The 26381-nt window shown below is 41.5% G+C and overlaps 1 protein-coding gene and 1 long non-coding RNA gene across 51 annotated transcripts in view; one reads left to right on the top strand and one right to left on the bottom strand.

The window, feature by feature from the left end:
- PBRM1 (polybromo 1) overlaps positions 1-26381 on the bottom strand; it is a 142681-nt gene that overhangs the window by 25243 nt on the left and 91057 nt on the right. For 23 of the 50 annotated variants that reach the window (XM_055273970.2, XM_055273905.2, XM_055273974.2 and 20 more), the window contains 5 exons: positions 20237-20422; positions 18238-18395; positions 17325-17588; positions 9656-9801; positions 6524-6681 (listed from right to left, as the gene is read on the bottom strand). In XM_055273970.2, coding sequence (XP_055129945.1) covers positions 6524-6681; positions 9656-9801; positions 17325-17588; positions 18238-18395; positions 20237-20422 — 912 coding nt within the window. The remainder of the gene's footprint in view (positions 1-6523; positions 6682-9655; positions 9802-17324; positions 17589-18237; positions 18396-20236; positions 20423-26381) is intronic. The other 27 variants (XM_055273986.2, XM_055274074.2, XM_055273906.2 and 24 more) reach the window with 3 other exon arrangements.
- LOC134737501 (uncharacterized) lies at positions 9620-17355 on the top strand. Its single transcript, XR_010122498.1, has 2 exons — positions 9620-9857; positions 16113-17355. It is a non-coding gene; the product is annotated as an uncharacterized lncRNA (long non-coding RNA).

The raw sequence follows: 26381 nt of genomic DNA, 5'->3' as shown, positions 1-26381 counted from the left end.
CCCTATTTTGTTTCTTTTCTTTTTTTGTTTTTTGTTTGAGACAGTCTCACTCTGTCGCTGGGCTGCAGTGTAGTGGCTCGATCTTGGCTCACTGCAACCTCCACCTCCCAAGTTCAAGTGATTTTCTTGCCTCAGCCTCCCCAGTAGCTGGGATTAAAGGCAACTGCCACCACGCCCACACCAGCTGATTTTTGTATTTTTAGTAGAGACAGAGTTTCACCATGTTGACCAGGCTGGTCTCGAATTCCTGACCTCAGGTGATCTGCTCACCTTGGCCTCTCAAAGTGCTGGGATTACAGGTATGAGCCATCGCACCCAGCCAGAACATCCCTATTTTGTTCTTGACCTTAACAGGAATGTTCATAGCTAACAGCTTATTAAACATGTATATGAAAAACAGGTCAGAAACATTTCCAAAGCTTAAAATAGCTACAATTACTATCACTGCTTTGAACTTACACAGCACTTTATTTACATAATTCAAAGGCCTTTTAATTCAGAAAAGGGATAATTACAATTTTCCATATTTTATAGAAGGAAAAATAGACAGTAGGAAAAAACAATAATTCTGCTTACAACCAAAGAGTAAAAGTGATTGGTGGCTTTGGAATGGAGGTGGTATCTCTATGTCCTGACTTGGGGCTCCTACCAAGCCCCCAAAAGACAGGGAAAAGATGAAAGTTTAGAAAACTTCATTTAATAAAGTATAAAAAAGTTATCAAGACCTGCTAGATTTTGATTGGAACTGCAATGAACCAATAGATCAATTTGGGGGGAACTGGTATCTTTATAATATTGAATTTTCCAGCTATAAATATGATGGACAACTTTCATTTATGTCTTCAATTTCTCAATAATTTTCTTACAGATGTGTGTGTGTGCGTGCATGTGCGCACGTGCGTGTGCAGGTGCCCTACACATCTGTTTCTTTGTTTTTCTTTCTTTTTTTTTTTGGTAGAGTTTCCTTCTGTTGTCCAGGCTGGTCTTGAACTCCTGGTCTCAAGCGACTCTCCCATCTTGGCTTCTCAAAGTGTTGGGACTACAGGCATGAGCCACCACGTTGGCTATCTTTTAAAGATTTATTCCTGGCTGGGCGCCATGGCTCACGCCTGTAATCTCAGCACTTTGGGAGGCCAAGGCAGGTGCCTCACGAGGTCAAGAGATGGAGACCATCCTGGCCAACATGGTGAAACGCTGTCTCTACTAAATATACAAAAATTAGCTGGGCATGGTGGCACACGCCTGTAGTCCCAGCTGCTCGGGAGGCTGAAGCAGGAGAATCGCTTGAACCCAGGAGGCGTAGGTTGCAGTGAGCCGAGATCGTGCCACTGCACTGCAGCCTGGACGACAGCGCGAGACTCCGTCTCAAAAAAAAAAAAAAAGATTGGCCAGGCACGGTGGCTCACGCCTGTAATCCCAGCACTTTGGGAGGCTGAGGAGGGTGGATCACGAGGTCAGGAGATCAAGACCATCCTGGCCAACATGGTGAAACCCCGTTTCTACTAAAACACAAACAATTATCCTGGTGGCACACGCCTGTAGTCCCAGCTACTCAGGAGGCTGAGGCAGGGGAATAGCTTGAACCCAGGAGGTAGAGGTTGCGGTGAACCGAAATTGCACCATTGCACTCCAGCCTGGGCAACAAGAGCGAAACTCTGTCTCAAAAAAAAAAAAAAAAAAAAGATTTATTCCTAGGTATTGAATGCAACATGAAAATGTAATAATTTTCTAATTGCTCACTGATGGGATACGGATACAGAAATAGAAATATTGGGGCCAGGTAAGGTAGCTCATGCCTATAATCCCAGCACTTTTGGGGAGGCTGAGCAGGGAGGATGCTTGAGGCCAGGAGTTTGAGACAAGCCTGGGCAACAGGGATACCTCATCTCCACAAAAAATAAATTAAAAAAAAAATTAGCTGGGAGTGGTGGTACATCCCTATAGTCCCAGCTACTTGGAAGGCTGAGATGGGAGGACTGCTTGCGCCTAGGAGTTGGATGCTGCAGTGAGTTATGATTGTACCATTGCACTCCAGTTTGAATAACAAAGCGAGATCTTGTCTCCAAAAAAAAAAAAGAAAAAAAAACTACTTCATATTTTCATTTACTAATTTTAATATTTATCTGAATATCTCTTGGATTTTCTACATACCTAATGTTTTTGAAAAAAAAAAAAAAAAAAGGTCCTTTTGTTTTTCCTTTCAAATCTTTAGATCTTTTATCTTCCTTGCCTTACTGAGCACAGTTTTTAAATTAATGAAATGTTATAAAAATCTACTGTGAAGGGAACAAAACCTGCAAATAAATTAGGAATTGGCATGTTTCAAGGGCCCAGGTTCCTGGAAATTTTATCACCTAAGGGGTTAAGGGTAGAGGTACTGTCTGCCAGATGTGGCCATCTGATTACTGTTTAAGTTCTTTTTTTTTTGAGACGGAGTCTCACCCTGTCACTCAGGCTGGAGTCCACTGGAGTGATCTCGGCGCACTGCAACCTCTCCCTCAAAGGTTCTAGCGATTCTCCTCCCTCAGCCTCCTGAGTAGCTGGGATTACAGGCATGCGCCACCACAACTGGCTAATTTTTTTTGTATTTTTGGTAGAGATGGAGTTTTACCATGTTGGCCAGGCTGGTCTTGAACACCTGATCTCAAGTGATCCAACTGCTTCAGCCTCCCAAAGTGCTGGGATTATAGGCGTGAGCCACTGTGCCCAGCTTGATTACTGTTTAAGTTAATGAAAACAATTCTTCAACAAAACTGAAGAAAGAACATAACCGTTGGAAAAACGGGATTGTCTCCTTCTGTGTATGTAACAGAAGATGAAAAAATGATACCTCATCTAATTATCTTCAAAACTTCTATTTCAGAGAGACAAAAAAGTGCAAAAATATGATTTACATTTAATAGTGATTATAGTTAATACAATGAAATTATAAATTCTCTAAAGCTTATATAACAAAACCCTTTTTCCTTGCAGGCTGGGGACAGTGAATTCCACAAGCTAGGCTGAAATCCCACTTTGTGATTACTAGATGCATTTTCTTTTGGGTTTTATCTCAAGATGAAGTTACTTATATTTCATTGTATGCCTGTTGTCCTACCTAATATTGCTGGCACCTCCTTTAATTCTCAAGTGTGCCAGCTAGCTGTAGACTAACTAAAGAAGAATTAGGAAAACCTAGGTTTTAGTTCTGGCCCACTCCTTGGGTAGTAACTTCACCTTTCTGACAATATCAGCATCTTTCTTCCAGGGTCATGTTGAGAATTAAATGAGATCCTGGATATAAAACTGGTAGATAAACTGTAGAATGCAACACATTTTCTTTCTTTTTTTTTTTTTTTTGTTACACAGAGTCTCTTGCTCTGTCACCCAGGCTGGAGTACAGTGGCTTGATCTCAGCTCACTGCAACCTCCACCTCTTGGGTTCAAACGATTCTCCTGCCTCAGCCTCCCTAGTAGCTGGGATTACAGGTGTACACCACCACGCCCGGCTAATTTTTGTATTTTTAGTAGAGACAGGGTTTCACCACATTGGCCAAGCTGGTCTCTAACTCCTGATCTCAGGTGATCTGCCCGCCTCAACCTCCCAAAGTACTGGGATTACAGGCATGAGCCACCATGTCCAGCCAGAATGTAACACATTCTAACAGGCATCTTTAGAAAGAAATTACTCCAAGTTATGTCAGTGAATATGGAGGAGTAGCGAGCTCTAAGGGCCATTACTTCATAGAAACAGTGAAAAAAGCAGAATAAACTTTATTGGAACTCTGTAAGATAGTCAAAGGTTTACACAACCAAGCAAATGCTTAATTGAGAAAAAAAGTGACTGAAACTTGGCAGGAGAGCTCTGTGGCATTTTAACTTATCCTCACTCCATCCCTTGTCTCAGTGGCAGCCTTGAAGATGGCAGCCTCTATTCCTGGTGTAAGATTGTGGTGATAGAGGAAGCAAAACAGCTCTATGCTCAAAGAACTGTGGTCATCTGTTTTGACCTGTCAGGCAGCTTTCTAAACACTAATGCAAAGTGCTTGCCTTTATTTTGCTTAACTTGGAATTCCCTTGGTGGAGAAGTGTCTAAACGTCAAAACGTTTTATCTTAGTCTGTTTGTGCTGCTATAACAGAATACCACAGACTGGGTAATTTATAAAGAACAGTTTTCTCACAGTTCTGGAGGCTGGAAAGTCCAAGATAAAGGTGCCAGCATCTGGCAAGGGCTTTCTTGCTATGTCATCATATGGCAGAAGGCAGAGGGCAAGAGTATATGAGACAGCAAACCCATTCAGACAGAGCAGAACCATTTACATGAGCCCTTTTTATAAAAGCAATATTGTATTCACGAGGACAAGCCCTCATGACCTAAACATCTCCTAAAAGGCCCCACTTCCCAACACTGTTGCACTAGGGATTACATTTTAAGTCATGAATTTTGAAGGGGGCACAAACATTCAAATCACAGCACATTTTAAGTCAAACGAACCAGCTGTTGCCAGCTGGGGCAAAGGGTATCAGTTGGGGCCAACAGTAGATATGACAAAAGGCCTCAGAGGAAAAAATGAAGAGTGAGATGCTTTGGCCAATAAAGGTTTTGAAAAGTTTCTGGGAGCCTAGAAGGCCACACACATGCCAACAATAGTGTACATGCTCTGAAAGGACCTAAGAAGGCCCTAAGATCTCATTTCTGGCTGACCTTCAAGCTCTGCACAAGTAGGAAGTAAAGGCAAAGCAGAGTTGTAACCTGCATGGCTGAGTGTTGAAGGTGTGCTCCACCATACGCAGAGAAGTCAGCCGTGAAGACTGGGAGTTTTGTGGTTTTATTGGCTCCAGGTATTTACGAAAACCTCTGTCAAATCACTGGCTGATCACTAAGCTTATATAACAGAGACTGTAGTAACCACATACAACAACAACAAAAATCTTATTTTTTGAGACAGGGTCTCACTCTGTTGCCCAGGCTGGAGTGCAGTGGCATGATCATGGCTCACTGCAGCCTCAACCTCCCTGGGCTCAGGTGATCCTACCACCTCAGCCTCCTGAGTAGCTGGGACCATGGGTATAGACCACCACACCTGGATAATTTTTGTATTTTTTGTAGAGACAGGGTTTCGCCATGTTGCCCAGGCTGGTCTCAAACTTCTGGGCTCAAGCGATCTGCCCACGTCAGCCTCCCAAAGTGCTGGGATTAAAGGTGTAAGCCACTGTGCCCAGCCAAAAATACAATCTTTAAAACAAACAAACAAACAAACAAACAAACAAAAGTTTAGAAGAGTCACTGAACAAACAACCATAACCTATAATAAGTAGTAAGAACAAAGCCTGAGGATGGGGAGAATCTGATTTCCAGAGTTATCACATTATAATACCCAAAATAAGCAGTTTTCAACAAAAAATTATCAGGCATGCAAAGAAACAAGAAGGCACAGCCCATTCATAGGAAAGAACAAAATGAATAGAAATTGTTCCTGAGAAACTCCAGACACTGGATTTACTAAACAAATACTTTAAATCAATTGTCTTTTTTTTTTTTTTTTTTTTTTGAGACAGTCTCGCTCTGTCATTCAGGCTAGAGTGCAGTGGCGTGATCTTGGCTCACTGCAGCCTCTGCCTCTGCCTCAGCCTCCAGAGTAACTGGGATTACAGACATGTGCCACCATGACCAGATAATTTTTTTTTTTTTTTTTTAGCAGGAACAAGGTTTCACTATGTTGGCAGGCTGTTCTCAAACTCTTGACCTTAGGTGATCCACCCGCCTCGGCCTCCCAAAGTGCTGGGATTACAGGCGTGAGCCACCATGCCTGGCCTTAAATCAGCTGTTTTAAATATACTCAAAGATCTAAAGGAAACCAGTAAAATGTCATAGCAAATAGTGAATATAAATGAAGAGACAAATTATAAAAACTAAATTCTGGGGCTGAAAAGTACAATGGCTGAAATGAAAAATTTATTAGAAGGGTTCAAAAGAAGATTTGAGCAGGCAGAGGATGAATGCACCTGAAGACAGGTCATTTGAAGTTATCCAGTCTGAGGAGCAGAAAGGAAAAAAAAAAGGTAAAGAAAAATGAAGAGTCTGAGACCTGTGAGGCACCATTAAATGTACCAACATAAGCATAATGGGAGTTCCCGAAGGAAGCAGAGAAAGGAGCAGAAAGAATATTTGAAGAAATGGCCAGAAACTCCCCAAATCTGATGAAAGACATGAACAAAAAAACTATCAATGGAGAATTCTGTATCTAGGAAAACTATCTTTCAAAAATTAGCTCAGTGCAGTGGTGCATGCCTATAGTCCCAGCGACTTGGAAGGCTGAGGTGAGAGGTTTGGTTGTGCCCTAATTACCACCTGATATTCTATATATTTATTTTTTAATTTATTTACTGACTCCCCAACCTCTGCCCTAACATAAGAGAACAGAGATTTGGATTTGGGCACTGCTCTACACCTAACACCTAGAACAGTGCCTAGCACAGAAGTAGTATTCCATCAATTTTGATGGAATAAACACAATTAAATAAAAAAGCACAAATACCTACCGAGAATACATGTCATGGGGCAGGTTTCTTCCAGATTACTCAGAAATACTTCTTTTTTGTAGAACATTTTTGTGGGCTCATGCTCCGTTTCTTCTGGGTGAATGAAGATGGGGCCATAAAAATATGCAGCTCCATCTCGAACCCATACTTTTTCAATTCTTGGGGAGGAAAATATATAAATTACATTAAAAGTTTCCTTCTTGAAGGATTAATCTAACAAAAATTCCATTAACCAAAAACTTAGTAATGTGTACCATTCAGAGGAGTTTCAATGGCTGTTTTGGTAAGACAACTTCATTAATTTTTCCCCCATTAAATACATGAAAAAATACTTAGAGAAAGGAACATTTGGCTATTTTTCCAAGTGAAAAAAAATTTTTAACATAATATCAAGGCACAAAACTTAATAGTTTTATCTAATGACCAGGTTTTCTTCCTCAGACGTTCATGATGAAAACAGAACTAAGCATTTGTCATTGGACTTGTGAACCAAACAAAGACATAAACCATCAATATTTGGGGTCAGATCACATGAGTGGCAGACATTCCTTTAAGACAGTGGTTTATAATCTTTTTGAAGGTCAAGATCTAATATCCCTGGCTGGGCCCAGTGGTTCACCCTTGTAATCCCAGCACTTTAGGAGGCCAAGGTGGGTGAATCACGTGAGCTCAGGAGTTCAAGACCAGCCTGGGCAACATGGTGAAACCCCATCTCCACTAAAAATACAAAAATAGGGCCGGGCGCGGTGGCTCACGCTTGTAATCCCAGCACTTTGGGAGGCCGAGGCGGGCGGATCACGAGGTCAGGAGATCGAGACCACGGTGAAACCCCGTCTCTACTAAAAATACAAAAAAAAAAATTAGCCGGACGTGGTGGCGGGCGCCTGTAGTCTCAGCTACTCGGAGAGGCTGAGGCAGGAGAATGGCGTGAACCTGGGAGGTGGAGCTTGCAGTGAGCCGAGATTGCGCCACTGCACTCCAGCCTGGGCGACAGAGCGAGACTCCGTCTCAAAAAAAAAAAAATAAAAATAAAAATAAAAATACAAAAATTAGTCAGCTGTGGCAGTGTGCACCTATAGTCCCAGCTACTTGGGAGGCTGAGGTGGGAAGATGACTTGAGCCCAGGAGGTGGAGGTTGCAGTGAGCCAAGATCATGCCACTGCACTCCAGCGTAGGTGACAGAACCAGACACTGTCTCAAAAAAAAAAAAAAAAAAAAAGATCTAGTGCCCCTTCACCCCTTCAGAGTTTGATGAAAGCCATTATTCTTGACAACTAACCCATAAAGTTGACATTATTATTGCTCCATATTATCGTGATTCCTGACATGAAGTATCATACTTATTTCAGTTTATGGTAACTGCACCCTTCCTGTCCTCAGGCTTACACACAGGAGTCACCCTTGACTTTTTTATCTTTCTCAGACCCCACACTCCATTTATCAAGAATACTATTAACTTGCCGGGCGCGGTGGCTCACGCCTGTAATCCCAACACTTTGGGAGGCCGAGGTGGGCGGATCACAAGGTCAGGAGATCGAGACCATCCTGGCTAACACGGTGAAACCCCATCTCTACTAAAAATACAAAAAATTAGCCGGGCGAGGTGGCAGGCGCCTGTAGTCCCAGCTACGCGGGAGGCTGAGGCAGGAGAATGGCGTGAACCCCAGGGGGCGGAGCCGGCAGTGAGCCGAGATCGCGCCACTGCACTCCAGCCTGGGTGAAAGAGCGAGACTCCGTCTCAAAAAAAAAAAAAAAAAAAAGGATACTATTAACTTGACCTTCAAAATACTATCTTTTGCAATCACCCTGGTCTGAAGCATGATGGTTCTTGCCTGGATTATTGCAACAGCATCCTGGGTGGTGGATCTCCTTGCTTCTGCCTTGACTTTTTACAGTCTATTCTCAACAACCAGTAGGCAGAGCAATCCTATTAAGATCTAAATCAAATGTCACTCTGTGCTTGAAACAATCGATGGCACTCCATTAACTCAGTAAAAACCCAAATCCCTATAATGGTCTCTGAGGCCCTATGTGATATGCACCCCACCCCTGGCACTTATCTCTTACTAACTCATTAATGGCTCACTCTCCTAGTAACAAACAGCCCTGGCATGCTTCTCCTCAGGTGTTTATACTGGCTGTTCCCACTGCCTGGAATCTTTTCTCCCTGGATATTCACATTATTCACTTTCTCAGTTTCTTCAAGTGCTGGTTCAGCTGCCAACTTCTCAGTGAGGCCTATATAAACCATTCTCCCTGCTCTGACCATGGGACCCCCTTCTCCCCTTGTTCTGCTCTATTTTTTCTACAGCATGTATCATGACCTAACATACTATACACTTTACTTATTCACGAAGTTGTTTGTCTTCACACTAGAAAAAAGCTCCCCAGGACTAAGAATATTTGTCTGTTTTATTCACTAATGTATCCACAGAGCCTGGTAAATAGTAGGTATAATAAATGCTTACTGAATGATGAACAGATACAAACTGAAGTCTAGAGGGCTAAATCATCCACCTAAGGACCTACAACTAACAGAGCTGGGACTTAGGGAATGAACTACTGTTCTAAGCCATTATCCTTTCCTACCCAACCCTATACCAGACTCTGCTGTGTTTGCCATTCAACCACACTGTCATCCTTTTGTCATTTACTTGTTCATCAAATATCTGAGCCCCTACTATGTTTCATGCACTATAATTTGAGCAGGGAATACAAGGGTGAAACCTGACAATAACACAATGAACACCAATATGTGATATATACGCTAAGGAGAAGGAAATATGTGGTGCTTTGAGGGTGTGCAACAGGGAGACTTAACCCAGTCTGCAGTGGACAGGAAAGACTTCCTTTTAAGGAAGTGTCACTTCAAATTTATGCTAAAGGAGTTTACCATATGAAGTAGGCAGGGAGATTTCTGAGCTGAGAGTTCTGTAAATAGTGGAAGAAAACAAAAGAGCCCAAAGGAATAATCTAAAGAAGAAAGTATGGTTGGAAGGGAACGTGGTGTGAGAAGAAGCTGGAGAAACTGCCAGGGGAAGGACTTTTGTCTTCATCCGAAGGGTGATTAATTTCTACTGGTTCCAAATTTCTCAGATTCAACCTTATCTTCCCTATTTCAATGACACTCACCTGCCCACACGAGGACGCACCAGGCCATGGGACTTGATGAAGACACAGTCGCCAACCTTCAGCCACATGTCATTGTAATGGAGCTGCTCAAAGTAGTGGCAACCTGGTTCACCATTGGACATTTCCACAGGGACATCTTCTTTTTCCTGTTGTAAAGAAAACTAGCTGAAGAAAGGTAGCTGATAATCAAGGAATAGAGAAGGTAAGAAACGAAAGCAGACTTTTCTTTCACATTAACTTAAAAGAAAAAACCACCATTGGTTACGTGGCTCACGTAATCCTAGCATTTTGGGAGGCCAAGGCAGGACGATCTCTTGAGCCCAAGAGTTTGAGACCAGCTTGGGCAACATAGTGAGACCTTGTCTCAACTAAAGAAAGAAATTAAAATAAAAAATTAGTCAGGCATGGTAGTGCACGCCTGTAGTCCCAGCTACTCAGGAGACTGAGGTGGGTAGATCACTCGAGCTCAGGAGGTCGAGGCTGCAGTGAGCTAGGATCACGCCATTGTACTCCAGCCTGGGCGACGAGCAAGAACCTGTCTCAAAAAAAAAAGTAAATTAAAACAAACAAACAAAAAAACATAGAAACTTTGAAGGAGGCTAGGAAACAAAACAATTAGGTTATTGAAATAAACGAAGTCTTATCAAGTATCTATTTTAAATTTCTAGTTAATTTTCATACAACAATATTATCCCAAGACGCTTTTATCCTGTCTCCCTCCTGCTCTCAATTCCCATTGCCTTTAGAAACAAACAAAAAAACTGGAGAGGATTTATCGGTATTTAAAAGCAGACTCATTCATGCATTACTATAGTGTAAGGGGCAAATTCTATACAAGCTTCCTCTCTATCACATTTACTGGGCTCCCTTAATGTCTTAACATTAACAGTTGATAAGATTTAGGCCAGGCACAGTGGTTTATGTCATAACCCCAGCACACTGGGAGGACAAGGTGGGAGGACTGCTTGAGCCAGGAGTTCAAGACCAGCCTGGGCAATACAGTGAGATCTCATTTCCAAAAAAATTTAAAAATTAGCTGTGTTTGGTGACATGCACCTGTATTCACAGCTACTTGGGAGGCTGAGGTAGGAAGACTGCTTGGGCCTGGGAATTGGGGTTTGCAGTGAGCTGAGATCGTGCCACTGCACTCCAGCCTGGGTAACAGAATGAGACCCGATCTCAAACAAAAGAAAACAAACCACAAAAAACAACTGATAGATCTAAAATTTTTACTATTTTGATTTATTCCAAAATGGAAAGGAATAGCATAGCCTCTGTGATATAAACATGCTGTTTTTGTTGTTGTTGTTTTCTTGAGACGGAGTCTTGCTTTGTCGCCCAAGCTGGAGTGCAGTGGCACGATCTCAGCTCACTGCAAGCTCCGCCTCCCGGGTTCACGCCATTCTCCTGCCTCAGCCTCTGGAGTAGCTGGGACTACAGGCACCTGCTACCACGCCCAGCTCATTTTTTTTGTATTTTTAGTAGAGACAGGGTTTCACTGTGTTAGCCAGGATGGTCTTGATCTCCTGACTTCGTGATCCACCCGCCTCAGCCTCCCAAAGTGCTGGGATTACAGGAGTGAGCCACCATGCCCAGCCAAACACGCTCTGTTTTTTAATAATTACAGCATCTGTCACCTACTGACTGCTATGGCTTTGGGCAAATTATTTCACCTCTTATGCCTTAGTTTCCTAGAGTTGTGAAGATAATGATAGTGTGGCCACCAGATAGGGTTGTTTACGAAGCTTAAGTGACATAATCCATGCTCAAGTACGTAGAAAAATGCCTGACTCATAAAACCACTTAACAGACATCATTATCATTGTTGTTGTTTTATAGTCCTGACTAAAAAAGAAAAAGCAAAAAGAAGATACTTCTAACTAATGTAAAGATGGTAAAGAAGAACCATCATTTACTGAGAACCTAGCTGATAATTGGCACAAGGCTAGATGTTATAAATATCTTAACTCCAAAACATATATAAGCTGAGGAAACTCCAAAGCCTCCAAGTTTTCTATAGCATCTTCCTGAGAATACTTCAAACTTCACACTTGGCCGGGCACGGTGGCTCACGCCTGTAATCCCAGCACTTTGGGAGGCCGAGGCGGGCGGATCACGAGGTCAGGAGATCGAGACCATCCTGGCTAACACGGTGAAACCCCATCTCTACTAAAAATACAAAAAATTAGCCGGGCGAGGTGGCAGGCGCCTGTAGTCCCAGCTACGCGGGAGGCTGAGGCAGGAGAATGGCGTGAACCCTGGGGGGCGGAGCCTGCAGTGAGCCGAGATCGCGCCACTGCACTCCAGCCTGGGCAACAGAGCGAGACTCTGTCTCAAAAAAAACAAAACAAAACAAAACAAAACAAAAAAAAAACTTCACACTTAAAAAAATTCCTCCTTTACAATGTCCAAATAATTTAACATTCTGATCTTTATGACTTCAAATGTGATACTGAAATGCTATTCTTGGAAAATCATTAAGAATGTGGGAAGGCCGGGAGTGGTGGCTTATGCCTGTAATCCCAGCACTTTAGAAGGCCAAGGCAGGCGGATCACTTGAGGCCAGGAGTTCGAGACCAGACTGGCCAACATGGTGAAATCCCATCTCTATTAAAGATACAAAAATTAGCCAGGCATGGTGGTGCATGCCTGTAGTCCCAGGAACTTGGGAAACAGACACAAGAATTGCTTGAACTCAGGAGGCAGAGGTTGCAGTGAGCCGAGATTGTGCCACTATACTCCAACCTGGGCAGACTCTGTCTCAAAAAAAAAAAAAGAATCAGAGAGGTTCCATATACATGACAGGCAAGGGACATCTGAAAGAATGGAAGCTGTGAATAAAACAACCCATGAGATTAATAATATCTTTTCCTTTAAGGAATGGGTTCTATTCTAAAGTAATTCTTTTTGTTTTTTTTTGATACGGAGTCTCGCTCTGTTGACAGGCTGGAGTGCAGTGGCGCAATCCCGGCTCACTGCAACCTCCCCCTCCTGGGTTCAAGTGATTTTCTTGCCTCAGCCTCCCGAGAAGCTGAGATTACAGGCATGCACCACCACGCCTGGCTAATTCTTGTATTTTTAGTAGAGACAGGGTTTCACCATGTTGGCTCGGATGGTCTTGATCTCCTGACCTTGTGATCCGCCCGCCTCAGTCTCCCAAAGTGATGGGATTACAGGCATGAGCCACCGAGCACGGCCTAAAGTTATTCTTTAAAAAAGTTCTGGTCGGGAGTAGTGGCTCTCACCTGTAATCCCAGCACTTTGGGAAGGTGAGGTGGGTGGGTCACCTGAGGTCAGGAGTTCAAGACCAGCTTGACCAATATGGTAGAAATCCGTCTCTACTAAAAATACAAAAATAGCCGGGCATGGTGGTGTGCGCCTGTAGTCCCAGCTACTCGGGAGGCTAAGAGAGGAGAATCACTTGAACCTGGGAAGTGGAGGCTGCAGTGAGCTGAGACTGCGTCACTGCACTCCAGCCTGGGCGACAGAGCGAGACTCTGTTTCAAAAAAAAAAAGCAAAAAAGCTCCTGAATGACCTGTCTTGGTCATGTAATATTGAAATAAAGATATGAGACCAAAAAGATCAAGTAACTCATATACAGAGAGTTGCCAGAGACTTCTAAATACCAGGTAAGAAATCTAAGTTAATTATCATGCTGACTTCCATTGATAATTTTTTTTTTTTTTTTTTTAGACGGAGTCTCGCTCTGTTGCCTAGGCTGGAATGCAGTGGCATGATCTCAGCTCACTGCAACCTACACCTACTGGGTTCAAGTGATTCTCCTGCCTCAGCCTCCCAAGTAACTGGGATTATAGGCACCTGCCACCACGCCAACCTCCTCAGCCTCCCAAAGTGCTGGGATTACAGGTGTGAGCCACTGAGCCCAACCGGATAATTCTTCTTTTAAAAGAAATTATTTTATGACTCCAACACATTCCCATACTGATAAAATATAAAAAATCACATTCTTTCCCAGCCCCATGATGTCGCCTCTTACAGAGAATCTTTTGGAGCACCTGTTTGAGTACTACCACTGGAGCATATATCTTTGCCATCAAACTGCTGGGTCAGACACTGGGCCGGGCACGGTGGCTAATGCCTGTAATCCCAGCACTTTGGGAGGCCAAGGCGGGTGGATCACGAGGTCAGGAGATCGAGACCATCCTGGCTAACACGATGAAACCCCGTCTCTACTAAAAATACAAAAAATTAGACGGGCGTGGTGGCGGGCACCTGTAGTCCCAGCTACTCAGTAGGCTGAGGCAGGAGAATGGTGTGAATCTGGGAGGTGGAGCTTGCAGTGAGCTGAGATCGCGCCACTGCACTCCAGCCTTGGGGACAGAGCGAGACTCCATCTCAAAAAAAAAAAAAAAAAAGACACCAATAGGGGTGGGGGCAGTGGCTCACACCTGTAATACCAGCACTTTGGGAGGCCGAGGCAGGTGGATTATCAGAGGTCAGGAGTTTGTGACCAGCCTGGCCAACATGGTGAAACCCTGTCTCTACTAAAAATACAAAAATTAGCTAGGTGTGGTGGTGCACACCTGCAATCCCAGCTACTCAGGAGGGTGAGGCAGCAGAATCACTTGAACCCAGGAGGCGGAGGTTGCAGTGAGCTGAGATCACGCCACCGCACTTCAGCCTGGGCAACAGTGAGACTCCATCTAAAAAACAAAAAAAAGACACCAATAGGAGAAAAGTGTGTGTGGTCTCATCCTGTACCAGGCTACACACATTATCAATCTTTTCAACTCTAGCCGTCCTGTTAGGTATTATACAAACTATTAGGTTAACTAATACATGTTTTTTGCTGCCTTTTTTCTGTAAATTATCTATTTGGGCCTCTGCTCATTTTTGTAGTCCTACTTTCCCCCCTAGACCCTAAAGAGCTCTTTGTGTATTAGAAACAGTAGTCCCTAGACTGTTTTATTAACCTTGTATTTTCAACCATAAATCAATAAAATGATCAATGGTTTTATATAATGAACAGAAAATCCTCATCTATTCCAAGTTTATTATTGAAAAAAAATTATAGGTAAATGACTGTTTTCTAAATTAAATAAAATTCTAAAAATTTTCTGTAGAGACAAGGTCTTGCTATGTTGCCCAGGGCCGTCTGAACTCCTGGCTTCAACTGATCCACTTGTCTTGGCATCCCAAAATGCTGGGATTACAGGTGTGTGACACTGTACTGGGTTTTAATTTTGTTTTTTAACTGTAGTTTTATAAAATGTAATACATCTGGCAGGGCAAAGCTCTAATTTTTAAATTAAAAAAAATCCCTCAGTTCACTGTCAAAGGGCAAAGCTCTCTTTCATACCCTTTCTTCCCCCTTCTTTTCTGGTGACTGTCACATATTTATTCTTAACAAGAATGCTAGAATAATTTTGTCAAGTTTCAAAAACAATCTATGCAAGTCTTTTATGTCCTTCAGTAAATTTTTTTCCTAGAGGTTCTATATATTCCTTGTTAAAGTTATTTCTTAAAGTATTTTGTTGTTAGTGTGAAATGGATATTTTCTTCCATAAGATTTTTCTAACAGTTGCTAAAGTGTATTCAACACTTTCACTTTACTTTCAAAAGTCTTATTAGTTTATATATGAAGACTATTCATTTACATATGGATTTTGAAATTTCAATTTGCTAAATTTTGTTTCCAAACCTTTTCAGTTAATTTCCCCTAATTATCTGCAAAAAAGTATTCTTGCTTTTTTTTTTTTTTTTTTTTTGAGATGGTCTTGCTCTGTTGACCAGGCTGGAGTGCAGTGGTGCAATCACAATTTACTGCAGCCTCTACCTCCTGGGCTCATGGGATACCCCCATCTCAGCCATCCAAGTAGTTGGGTCTACAGGCATGTGCTACCATGCCTGGCTAATTTTTGTACTTTTTGTAGAGATGGGGTTTCACCATGATTCCCAGGGTAGTCTCAAAATCCTGGACTCAATACCTACCTTGGCCTCCCAAAGTTCTAGGATTACAGGTATGAGCCAACACGCCTGTCCTCTTGCTTCTTTATTGTCAATGTTTTTACTGCTTTTGTTTATCTAACTACATTGGCTAATTTCAGAAAAATATTAAGTAACACTAGAACAGTAAGCCCCTTTGTCCAGGGTGTAACTTTAAAAAGAAATTTGTTTTATAGGCTTTAGGCTTGAGACACAAATATGAATTAAAAAAAAATTACACTAGAAGAAATACCTATTGAAAGTCTTAAAAAAAATCAAGATGGGTTCTCTACCAAATAATTTTTCCTTTGATCTAATGGAATAATGAATGAAATTTAAAGATCTCCCTAACTTTGAACAATTCTTGCTTTCTTAGAATGAATTCTCACTTCTTGGTCATGTTGTTCTCAGAGAAGTAATTTGATTTCACTTACTTTTTTCCCCCAAGTAATTTTTGCATCAATATACATGAATAAGGCTGAGTTGCAGTTTTTTGTTTTTATTTTTCAGGTTGTGAAATCAAGATTATCCTGGCTTTGCAAAACAAACTGGAAATTTCTTGTTCTCCCTGCTCTGAAACAGCTTCAACAGTATAATAATCATAGGTCCCTTAAAGAAAAAGTCACCTATGGAACTGTCTGACCTCAGTACTCTTTGGGGTCAGTTCTATGATACTTTAAAAAATTTCTTCATGTTGTTGTACATTCTGTATTATATCTCTTCTTGATTCCATTTTGGTAATTTGTAATATCCTAGACAATTAGCCATTTTATTTAGGTTTTCAAATTTATTAGCAGAAATATACAGTCTTTACATTTCTTCCACATTTATTTATTTATTTATTTTTTGAGACAGAGTTTCGCTCTTGTTGCCCAGGCTGGACTGCAATAGCGCGATCTCGGCTCACAGCAACCTCCGCCTCCTGGGTTCAAGCGATTCTCCTGCCTCAGCTTCCCAAGTAGTTGGGATTACAGGCACCCACCACCTCACCTGGCTAATTTTTTGTATTTTTAGTAGAGACAGGGTTTCACCAAGTTGGCCAGGCTGGTCTCGAACTCCTGACCTCAGGTAATCCACCCACCTCGGCCTCCCAAAGTGCTGGGATTACAGGTGTGAGCCACCGTGCCTGGCCTTCTTCCACATTTTGTGTCGAAGTTTAACCCCTTTCTTTTCCATTATATAGTTGGCAGTTTATCTAATTGGACTTGTCAAATAATTAGCTCTTAGATTTAAATTTTTTTTTTTTTTTTTTGAGACAGTCTCACTCTGTTGCCCAGGCTGGAGTAGAGTGGCATGGTCTCGGCTCACTGCAGCCTCCGCCTCCCGGGTTCATGCCATTCTCTTGCCTCAGCCTCCAGGGTAGCTGGGATTACAGGCACGTACCACCACACCCAGCTAATTTTTGTATTTTTAGTAGAGATGGGGTTTCACCATGTTGGTCAGGCTGGTCTCGAACTCCTGACCTTGTGATCTGCCTGCCTTGGCCTTCCAAAATCCTGGGATTACAGGCGTGAACCAATGCGCCTGGCCTGATTTACTTTTAAATTAAAATGTACAGTTTTGAAAGTGTAAATTTCTTTCTGTTATAGTTTCCTTCTTTCTGTTTGGCTAAGGTTTTGTGTTTTTGCTCTTTTTCTAAGTTTGAATACTTTATTCATTTATTTTCTGGAATAGGTTTTTTGAGATGTAAAATTTTTTTCTGTGTGGCTATTATCTGCATACCTTTTCCAAGTTAAAATTGTCTTCAGCTCGACTGTCCTCTGAGTTGTCTGTATTCTTCTCATCATCACCTTTATCTGCATTTGCAAATACAGAGGCCACGCGAACCACAGGCAGAGGCACATCCCGAGGGACAAACCTAACTGAGCTGATGGGCATCGTCCACAGTTTAATTTTCTTAAAAGATTTGGTTTTGGCAGAATACCGTGATTCACAGACAAAAACATCCTCATCTCGGAAGTTTTCTGGGCATAACTTAAAGTATTCCTGGGGGGTGGGGAGGGCATAAGAATAAAACTAGTTAGGTGAATTTTCTGAAAACCAGTTAAAAAAAAAAAAAAGCAAATAACCAACCAACCAAACAAAAGCTGAACTGATTAGACTTTCTGGCAGTTAACAAAAAATAATAAACGACCAGAGATTTAGAAGTATTTCTTTGGCTACAGAATGGACTTATTATACATACACCCTTTAAATTATAAAAACAAATAATTCCATTTAGCTTACAATTGCTCTTCGAAAACATATGAGCATTTCATATAGCTATAATGTTCCTTAAAGCTTTGAAGAGGGCTCGTGTGTGTGTATCAGATACACAAAAGCACACATTATTACCTAAAAACCAAACTGAAAATTTGTAATGATTATCCTTCAAAAAACATCATACTTAAAAATTAGCCTGGCAATATTAAAAACTTAACCTAACTGCATTATAGCCAGTTTAAGCAGCAAGTGGTCTTTCACAACCAAGTTCAGGTTAATTTCTTCCCAAATCTTTACATATAGCTATATAGACACGGCTTAAAAAACAGTTTAAAACAGAGTTCCTAATTTTGTAAATATTGATTATTTTCTGTGTTTGAAAATTTTATTCCTAGGGAATAAGTGATACTTCGGGATTTAATGAGTTTCTTACCTTGACAAACATGACCACACACTTGCCTAGAATTTTACTAACTGGAACTTTGTTGTAATAGTCACTCTTAAAAACTTCTTTTTCTAGAAATTTTCGTGTAGCCAGGTGGAATGTTTCATTTGGTCGGTAAAACCAACAGCCATACAACCATTTTTCACCTCAAAAATGGGGGGTGGGGGAAGGGCAAGAGAAAGAGAATCATTGTTAACAGAAATCACTTTTTTTTTTTAAGAGTCTGGGTCTCACTATGTTTGCCCAGGCTGGACTTGAATTCCTGGGCCAAAGTGCTCCTCCAACCTCAGCCTCCTGAGTAGCTGGGACTACAAGTATAAGTCACTGTGTCCAGCTCAGAAATCACACATTCTTTGCAAAATTAGGAAATACACCATCAATCCATTCTGCCATGATCTGAACCTAGCACTGTGCTTATTTTTACAGCTACAGTTTCTTAATATAATTATCCATAGAAGAAATAATACTCTAAAATAATAAAGTGTAATGAGGCCTAAAAAATGCATGCTACTTTTTCCCCCTCATATATATATATATACACGTATATATATATGTATACACGTATATATATACGTGTATATATATATATGTATACATATATATATATATATGAGGGGGAAAAAGTAGCATGCATTTTTTAGGCCTCATTATACTTTATTATTTTAGAGTATGTATACATATATATATACGTGTATATATATATATGTATACATATATATATATATGAGGGGGAAAAAGTAGCATGCATTTTTTAGGCATGTATGTATACATATATATACGTATATATATATATACATATATATACGTATATATATATATACGTATATATACGTATATATATGTATATATATCCACCCTCAACCTCTTGGTTTCAAATGATCCTCCTGCCTCAGCCTCTCAAGTTGCTGGGACCACAGCAAGTGCAACCACACCCTGCTAATTTTCTTATTTTTTCTAGAGAAGGGGTCTTGCCATGTTGCCCAGGCTCTTCTTCATATTAAAAGCCATATAAAATACATAATGAGGAGGACAGGTGATGAGACCTGCTCCACTCTGCTCTGGTTAGCACATACCTAGAGTTGTGCACTTTAGTAAGGGGATAGATATGCTACTGAAGGACATATTTAGCTCTCTGGTGAAGGAATACAAAAGTATTTCATGTGATAGGCAGCTCAAAGAACTGGATTGCCTGGATCACATTTCCACCAACTTTTGGCTTCATTAACTTCTATGCATACTCCATGTCTCAATTTAAAGGCAACTGTTCTAGAAAGCCTTTTTGAAAACAAATGCTAAGCCAAGGCATGTCATTCTATAATAATTTCTTTTTTGATCATAATCTTCCTTACGAGGGAAAATATCAGCTTTTTGTTCTTCTGAATCTATGTCACTCTACATAAAGTTTGGCTCAAAGTATGTTTTTAATAAGTATCAATTGAATGAACGAATCTCAACCAGACTTTAAGAAGTTTTTTTTTTTTTTTTTTTGAGACAAAAGTCTTACTCTGTCACCCAGGCTGGAGTGCAATGGCGTGATCTCGGCTCCCTTGCAAGCTCTGCCTCCTGGGTTCACGCCATTCTCCTGCCTCAGCCTCCAGAGTAGCTGGGACTACAGGTGCCCACCACGACGCTCGGCTCATTTTTTGTATCTTTTTAGTAGAGACGGGGTTTCACTGTGTTAGCCAGGATGGTCTCGATCTCCTGACCTCGTGATCTGCCCGCCTCGGCCTCCCAAAGTGCTGGGATTACAGGCGTGACCCACGGTGCCCGACCTAGAAGCTGTATTTCTTTTGACTTAACTATGACACTTGCCCAATAGGTCCTATGTTTTTCATATGATGGGTGCTTATTTACATTTATTGATATATTGAACAATTATTATGGAAAGGCTTAAGATGTCTGAGTTAAAATTTTCTTCCCTGAGGAGCAAGGAGAAGTCAAATAGTCATATCTCACTAAACTGTCCTTTGATTTAAAACAAACTTACCAGCTGAATCCTCCCACAGTCTTTCAATACAGACTATATGTGGTTGTAGGTTGACCTCTGCAGGTTCCACATAGACGTAATCTCCAACATGGTACATGCTGTTTTTAAAGCTACAGTCCTGGCTATATGTGCGATGTAAGCCTGAGAGGCCTGCAGCACCAGAGGAATCTTCACTCTTTTCAGCTTCTTAGGTAAAAAAATAAATAAAGGAAAAAGGTACTCACCAAAGGGATGCTGAAGTCAGATGTAGGGTTCAAACAACACATACTAATAACACATTTAATACATTTAATTCCATTTGCAACATGCGAAGGCAGGAATCAGCAATAGTATGATCTTCACATTCCTAATAGCCTCTACTCAAAACTGTATTTTTGAATTACAACCATCATTAATTTAAATGAATATATAACTACACAAAGGATGTAGAGAATAAAAACATCACCTTACTAATATATGATCATATGGCCGTTTTGGATAATATCGAAAGGCATAAAGAAGTACGTATGTTGTTTCAAATCGAGTAATTCTAGAGATAATCTCTGATATACTTCATCTCCACCTTAATGCTTCTCAATGTGTTTCATTTCACTAACAGTTATTACACGAATATGACACAATTAATGGAGTCTTAGAATTGAAGAAATATAGAATACGTGTTCTACAATATACTATAAACTATATATAGTATATATATTTAATATATCATGAACACTAGCCCTGAGAGGAAATGCTTTTCAAAATGACTTTTATTTTTATTTATTTATTTTTTTCGAGACGGAGTTTCGCTGTTGCCCAGGCTGGAGTACAATGGCACAATCTCAGCTCATGCCAACCTCTGCCTCCCAGGTTCAAGCAATTCTCCTGCCTCAGCCTCCCGAGTAGCTGGGATTACAGGCATGTGCCACCACACCTGGCTAATTTTATATTTTTAGTAGAGATAGGGTTTCTCCATGTTGGTCAGGCTGGTCTCCATCTCTCGACCTCAGATCCACCTGCCTCAGCCTCCCAAAATGCTGGGATTATAGGCGTGAGCCACTGCGCCCAGACGACTTTTATTTTTGTTAAGTGAAACTTATTAGTTCCAGTACAGGCCGGTAGCGGTAGCTCACGCCTGTAATCTCAGCACTTTGGGAGGCCGAGGCGGGTGGATCACTTGAGGTCAAGAGTTCAAGGCCAGCCTGGCCAACATGGTGAAACCCCATTTCTACTAAAAATATTAAAAAATTAGCCGGCATGGTGGCAGGTGCCTGTAGTCCCAGCTACTTGGGAGGTTGAGACAGAAGAATCGCTTAAACCTAGGAGGTGAATATTGTAGTGAGCCAAGATCACGCCACTGCACTCCAGCCTGGGTTAACAGAGCAACACTGCGTCTCAAAAGAAAAAAAAAAAGTTCCAGTACAAGCTATCATTTGCAAATATCATAGGGTTTTTATTGAGGATAAAGCTTTGCCCAAATCTTTGATTACTTCCTTAGGTTAATTTCCCATAAATGTAAGAGCTAATAATAAGCATTTTAAATGTTATTTATTTTATTCTGCCTGAAACTTAAATTTTTTTTTTTCTTTTTTTAGATGGAGTCTCACTCTGTCACCCAGTCTTGAACTCCTGACCTCAAGTGATGTGCCTGCCTTGGCCTCCTAAAGTGCTGGGATTACAAGCGTGAGCCACCATGCCTGGCTATCTACATTTTAAAATAGTTTTTCTAGTTCTGTGAAGAATGTCATTGGTAATTTGATAGGATTAGTATTGAATCTGTAAATTGCTTTGGGCAGTATGGCCATTTTAATAATACTGATTCTTCCTATCCATGAGCATGGAATGTTTTTCCATTGGCTTCTGTCATCTCTGATTTCTTTGGGCAATGAGTAATTCTCATGGTAGGGATCTTTCACCTCCCTGGTTAGCTGTATTTCTAGGTATTTTATTCTTTTTGTGGCAATTGTAAATGACAATGCGTTCCTGATCTGGCTCTTGGCTTGGCTGCTATTGGTGCATAAGAATGATAGTAATTTTTGGCCGGGCGTGGTGGCTCACGCCTGTAATCCCAGCACTTTGGGAGGCCGAGGTGGGCGGATCACGAGGTCAGGAGATCGAGACTATCCTGGCTAACACGGTGAAACCCCGTCTCTACTAAAAATACAAAAAATTAGCCGGGCGAGGTGGCGGGCGCCTGTAGTCCCAGCTGCGTGAGAGGCTGAGGCAGGAGAATGGCGTGAACCCGGGAGGCGGAGCTTGCAGTGAGCCGAGATTGCGCCACTGCACTCCAGCCTGGGCAACACAGCGAGACTCCATCTCAAAAAAAAAAAAAAAAAAAGAATGATAGTAATTTTTGTACATTGATTGTGTATCCTGACACTTTGCTGAAGTTTATCAGCTGAAGGAGCTTTTGGGCTGAGACTATGGGTTTATTAGATACAGAATTATGTCATCTGCAAAGAGACGTAGTTTGACTTCCCCTCTTCCTATCTGAATGCCCTTTATTTCTCTCTTACCTGATTGCCCTGGCCAGGACTTCCAATACTATGCTGAATAGGAGTGGTGGGAGACAGCATTCTTGTCTTGTGTCAGTTTTCAAAGGGAATGTTTCCAGCTTTTGGTTATTTCAGTATGACGTTGGGTGGCTTTGTAATAGATGGCACTTATTATTTAGAGGTATGTTCCTTTAATACCTAGTTTATCTAGAGTTTTTAACATGTCAAAAACCTTTTCTACATCTATTGAAATAATGTAGTTTTTGTCTTTAGTTTTTTTTTTTTTTTTTTTTGAGACGGAGTCTTGCTCTTGTCTCCCAGGCTGGAGTGGCGTGATCTTGGCTCACTGCAACCCCCGCCTCCCAAGTTCAAGCAATTCTCCTGCTTCAGCCTCCTGAGTAGCTGGGATTACAGGTGCCCACCACCATGCCCGGCTAATTTTTGTATTTTTAGTAGAGACGGGGTTTCACCATCTTGGCCAGCTGATCTTGAACTCCTGACCTGGTGATCCACCCGCCTTGGCCTCCCAAGGTACTGGGATTACAAGTGTGAGCCACCGCACCAGGTTTTTTTTTTTAGACTTGAGACGGACTCTCGCTCTGTCGCCCAGGCTGGAGTGCAGTGGTGTGATCTTGGCTCACTGCAGTCTGCCTCCTGGGTTCAAGTGATTTTCCTGCCTCGGCCTCTCGAATAGCTAGGACTACAGGTGTGCGCCACCACACCTGGCTAATTTTTGTATTCTTTGTAGAGACAGGGTTTCATCATGTTGGTTAGGCTCGTCTCGAACTCCTGACCTCAGGGATCCACCCACCTCGGCCTACCAAAGTGCTGGGATTACAGGCATGAGTCACCACACCCGGCCGTCTTTAGTTCTTTTTTATGTGATGAATCACATTTATTGATATGTGTATGCTGAACCAACCTTGCATCCCAGGAATAAAGCCTACTTGACCATGGTGGATTAGCTATTCGATATACTGCTGGATTTGGTTTGCTAGTTATTTTCTTAAGGATTTCTGCATTAATGAACATCAAGGATATTGGCCTAAAGTTTCTTCTGTTGTCTCTGCCAGGTTTTGGTATCAAGATGATGCTGGCCTCAAAGAATGAGTTGGGGAGGAGTCCCTCCTCCTCAGTTGGTTGGAACAGTTTCAGTAGAAATGGTACCAGCTCTTCTTTGTACATCTGGTAGAATTTGGCTGTGAATTCACCTGGTCCTGGGCCTTTCTTGGTTGCTAGGCTATATATTACTAATTCAATCTCGGAGCTTGTTATTGGTCTGTTCAGGGATTCAATTTCCTCCTGGCTTCAGTCTTGCGAGGGTGTATGTGTTCAGGAATTTATCCATTTCTTCTAGATTTTCTAGTTTGTGTGCATAGAGGTGTTCATAGTAGTATCTGCTGGTTATTTGTATTTCTGAGGGGTCAGTGGCAACACCCGCTTTGTTGTTTCTAATTGTGTTTACTTGGATTTTCTCTCTTCTTCATCAGTCTAGCTAGCGGTCCATCTTACTAACTTTTTCAAAAAACCAACTCCTAGATTTGCTAATCTTTTGAATGGTTTTTCCTGTCTCAGTCTCCTTCAGTTTTTAGCTCTGATTATTTCTTTTTTTCTGTTAGCTTTGGGATTGGTTTGCTCTTGCTTTCCTAGTTCTTTCTCCTACAAAGTTAGGTTGTTAATGTGAGATCTTTCTAGCTTTTTTCTTTCTTTTTTTTTTTTTTTAAACAAGAGTCTTGCTCTGTCACCCAGGCTGCAGTGCAGTGGCACAATCTCGGCTCACTGCCACCTCCACCTCCCGGGTTCAGGTGATTCTTGTGCCTCAGCCTTCCGAATAGCTGGGACTACAGGCACACACTGCCATACCCAGCTAAATTTTGCATTTTTAGTAGAGAAGAGGTTTTGCCATGTTGGCTAGGGTGGTCTCAAACTCCTAGCCTCAAGCAATCCACTCTCCTTGGTCTCCTAAAGTGCTTGGATTACAGGCATGCGCCACCGTGCCTGGCCACTGACCTACCTTTTTGATGTGGGTGTTTAGTGTGATAAATTTCCCTCTTAACACTGCCTTAGCTGTGTCCCAGACATTCTGGTATGTTGTGTCTTTGTTTTTGTTTGTTTCAAAGAACTTCTTGATATCTACCTTAATTTCATTATTTACCCAAAAGTCATCCAGGAGTAGGTTGGTTAATTTCCATATAATTGTATGGTTCTGAGTGATTTTGTGTTGATTTCTATTGTGCTGTGGTCTAAGAGAGTGGCTGGTATAATTTTCCTTCTTTTGCATTTTCTGAGGATTGTTTTATGTCCAATTGTGTGGTTGATATTAGGGTATGTGCCATGTGGTAATGAGAAGAATGCATATTCTGTTGATCTTTGGGTGGAGAGTTCTCTAAATGTCTATCAGGTACATTTGGCCCAGTGTTGTGTTCAGGTCTGGAATATCATTGTTAATTTTCTGCTCTGATGATCTGTCTAATACTGTCAGTTGGGTGTTAAAGTCTCCCAGTATTGTGTGGGAGTTTTAAGAGATGAGGTGAGGTCCTGCTGTGTTACCCAGGCTGGTCTTGAAGGCCTAGGCTCAAGCAATCCTCCTGCCTTGGCCTCTCACACTGGCGAGATTACAGGCATGAGCCACTGTACCCAGTCCTTTTTCTTCTTTTATTGTGTGGGAGTGTAAGTCTCTCTGAAGGTCTCTAAGAACTTGCTTTATGAGTCTGGGTGCTCCTGTATTGTGTGCATATATTATTTAGGATAAGTCTTCTTGTTGAATTGAACCCTTTACCATTATGTAATGCCCTTGTCTTTTTTGGTCTTTGCTGGTTTAAAGTCTGTTTTGTCTGAAATGAGATTACAACCCTTGCTTTTTTCTGTTTTCTGTTTGCTTGGTAGATTTTTCTCCATGTCTTTATTTTGAGCTTATGGGTGTCATTATGGTTCTCATGGGATGAGAGATGGGTCTCTTGAAGACAGCATCCCATTAGACCTTGCTTATTTATCCAGCTTGCCACTCTTGTTTCTTTTAATTGGGGCATTTAGCCCATTTACATTCAAGGTCAGTATTGATATGTGTGGATCTGATCTTGTCATCATGTTGTTAGCTGGAAGCAATCTTGTTTGTGTGGTTGCTTTATAGTGTCATTGGTCTATATACTTCAGTGTGTTTTTGTAGTGTCTGGTAACAGTCTTTCCTTTTCATATTTAGTGCTTCTTTTAGGAGCTACTGTAAGGCAGGTCTGGTGGTAACAAATTCCCTCAGCATCTGCTTGAGGAAAAAGGACTCTATTTCTCCTCTGCTTATGAAGCTTGGTTTGGCCAGATAGAAATTACTGGTTGGAATTTCTTTTCCTTAAGAATGTCGAATACAGGCCCCCAATCTCTTCTTGGCTTGCAGGGTTTGTGCTGACAGGTCCACAGTTAGTCTTCTGGGCTTCCCTTTGAAGGTGACCTGTCATTTTTTTCTTTCATTTTGACCTTGGAGAATCTGATGATTGTGTGTCTTGGAGATGATCTTGTGAAGTATTTTGTAGGGATTCTCTGAGTTTCCTGAATTGCAACGTTGGAGGAAAGAAGGCACTCTGGCTTTTGAGTTGTCAGTGTTCTTGTGCTGGTTCTTTCTCATCTTTGTGGGCTAATGTTCCTTCAATCTTTACAGTTGCTGTCCTTTGGCTATTTTT

This window comes from Symphalangus syndactylus, chromosome 1 (assembly GCF_028878055.3).
Source record: "Symphalangus syndactylus isolate Jambi chromosome 1, NHGRI_mSymSyn1-v2.1_pri, whole genome shotgun sequence".
NCBI classification, from domain to species: Eukaryota; Metazoa; Chordata; class Mammalia; order Primates; family Hylobatidae; genus Symphalangus; species Symphalangus syndactylus.
Note: the sequence above shows the minus strand (reverse complement) of the source record. Positions and strands in the feature narration are given on the sequence as shown.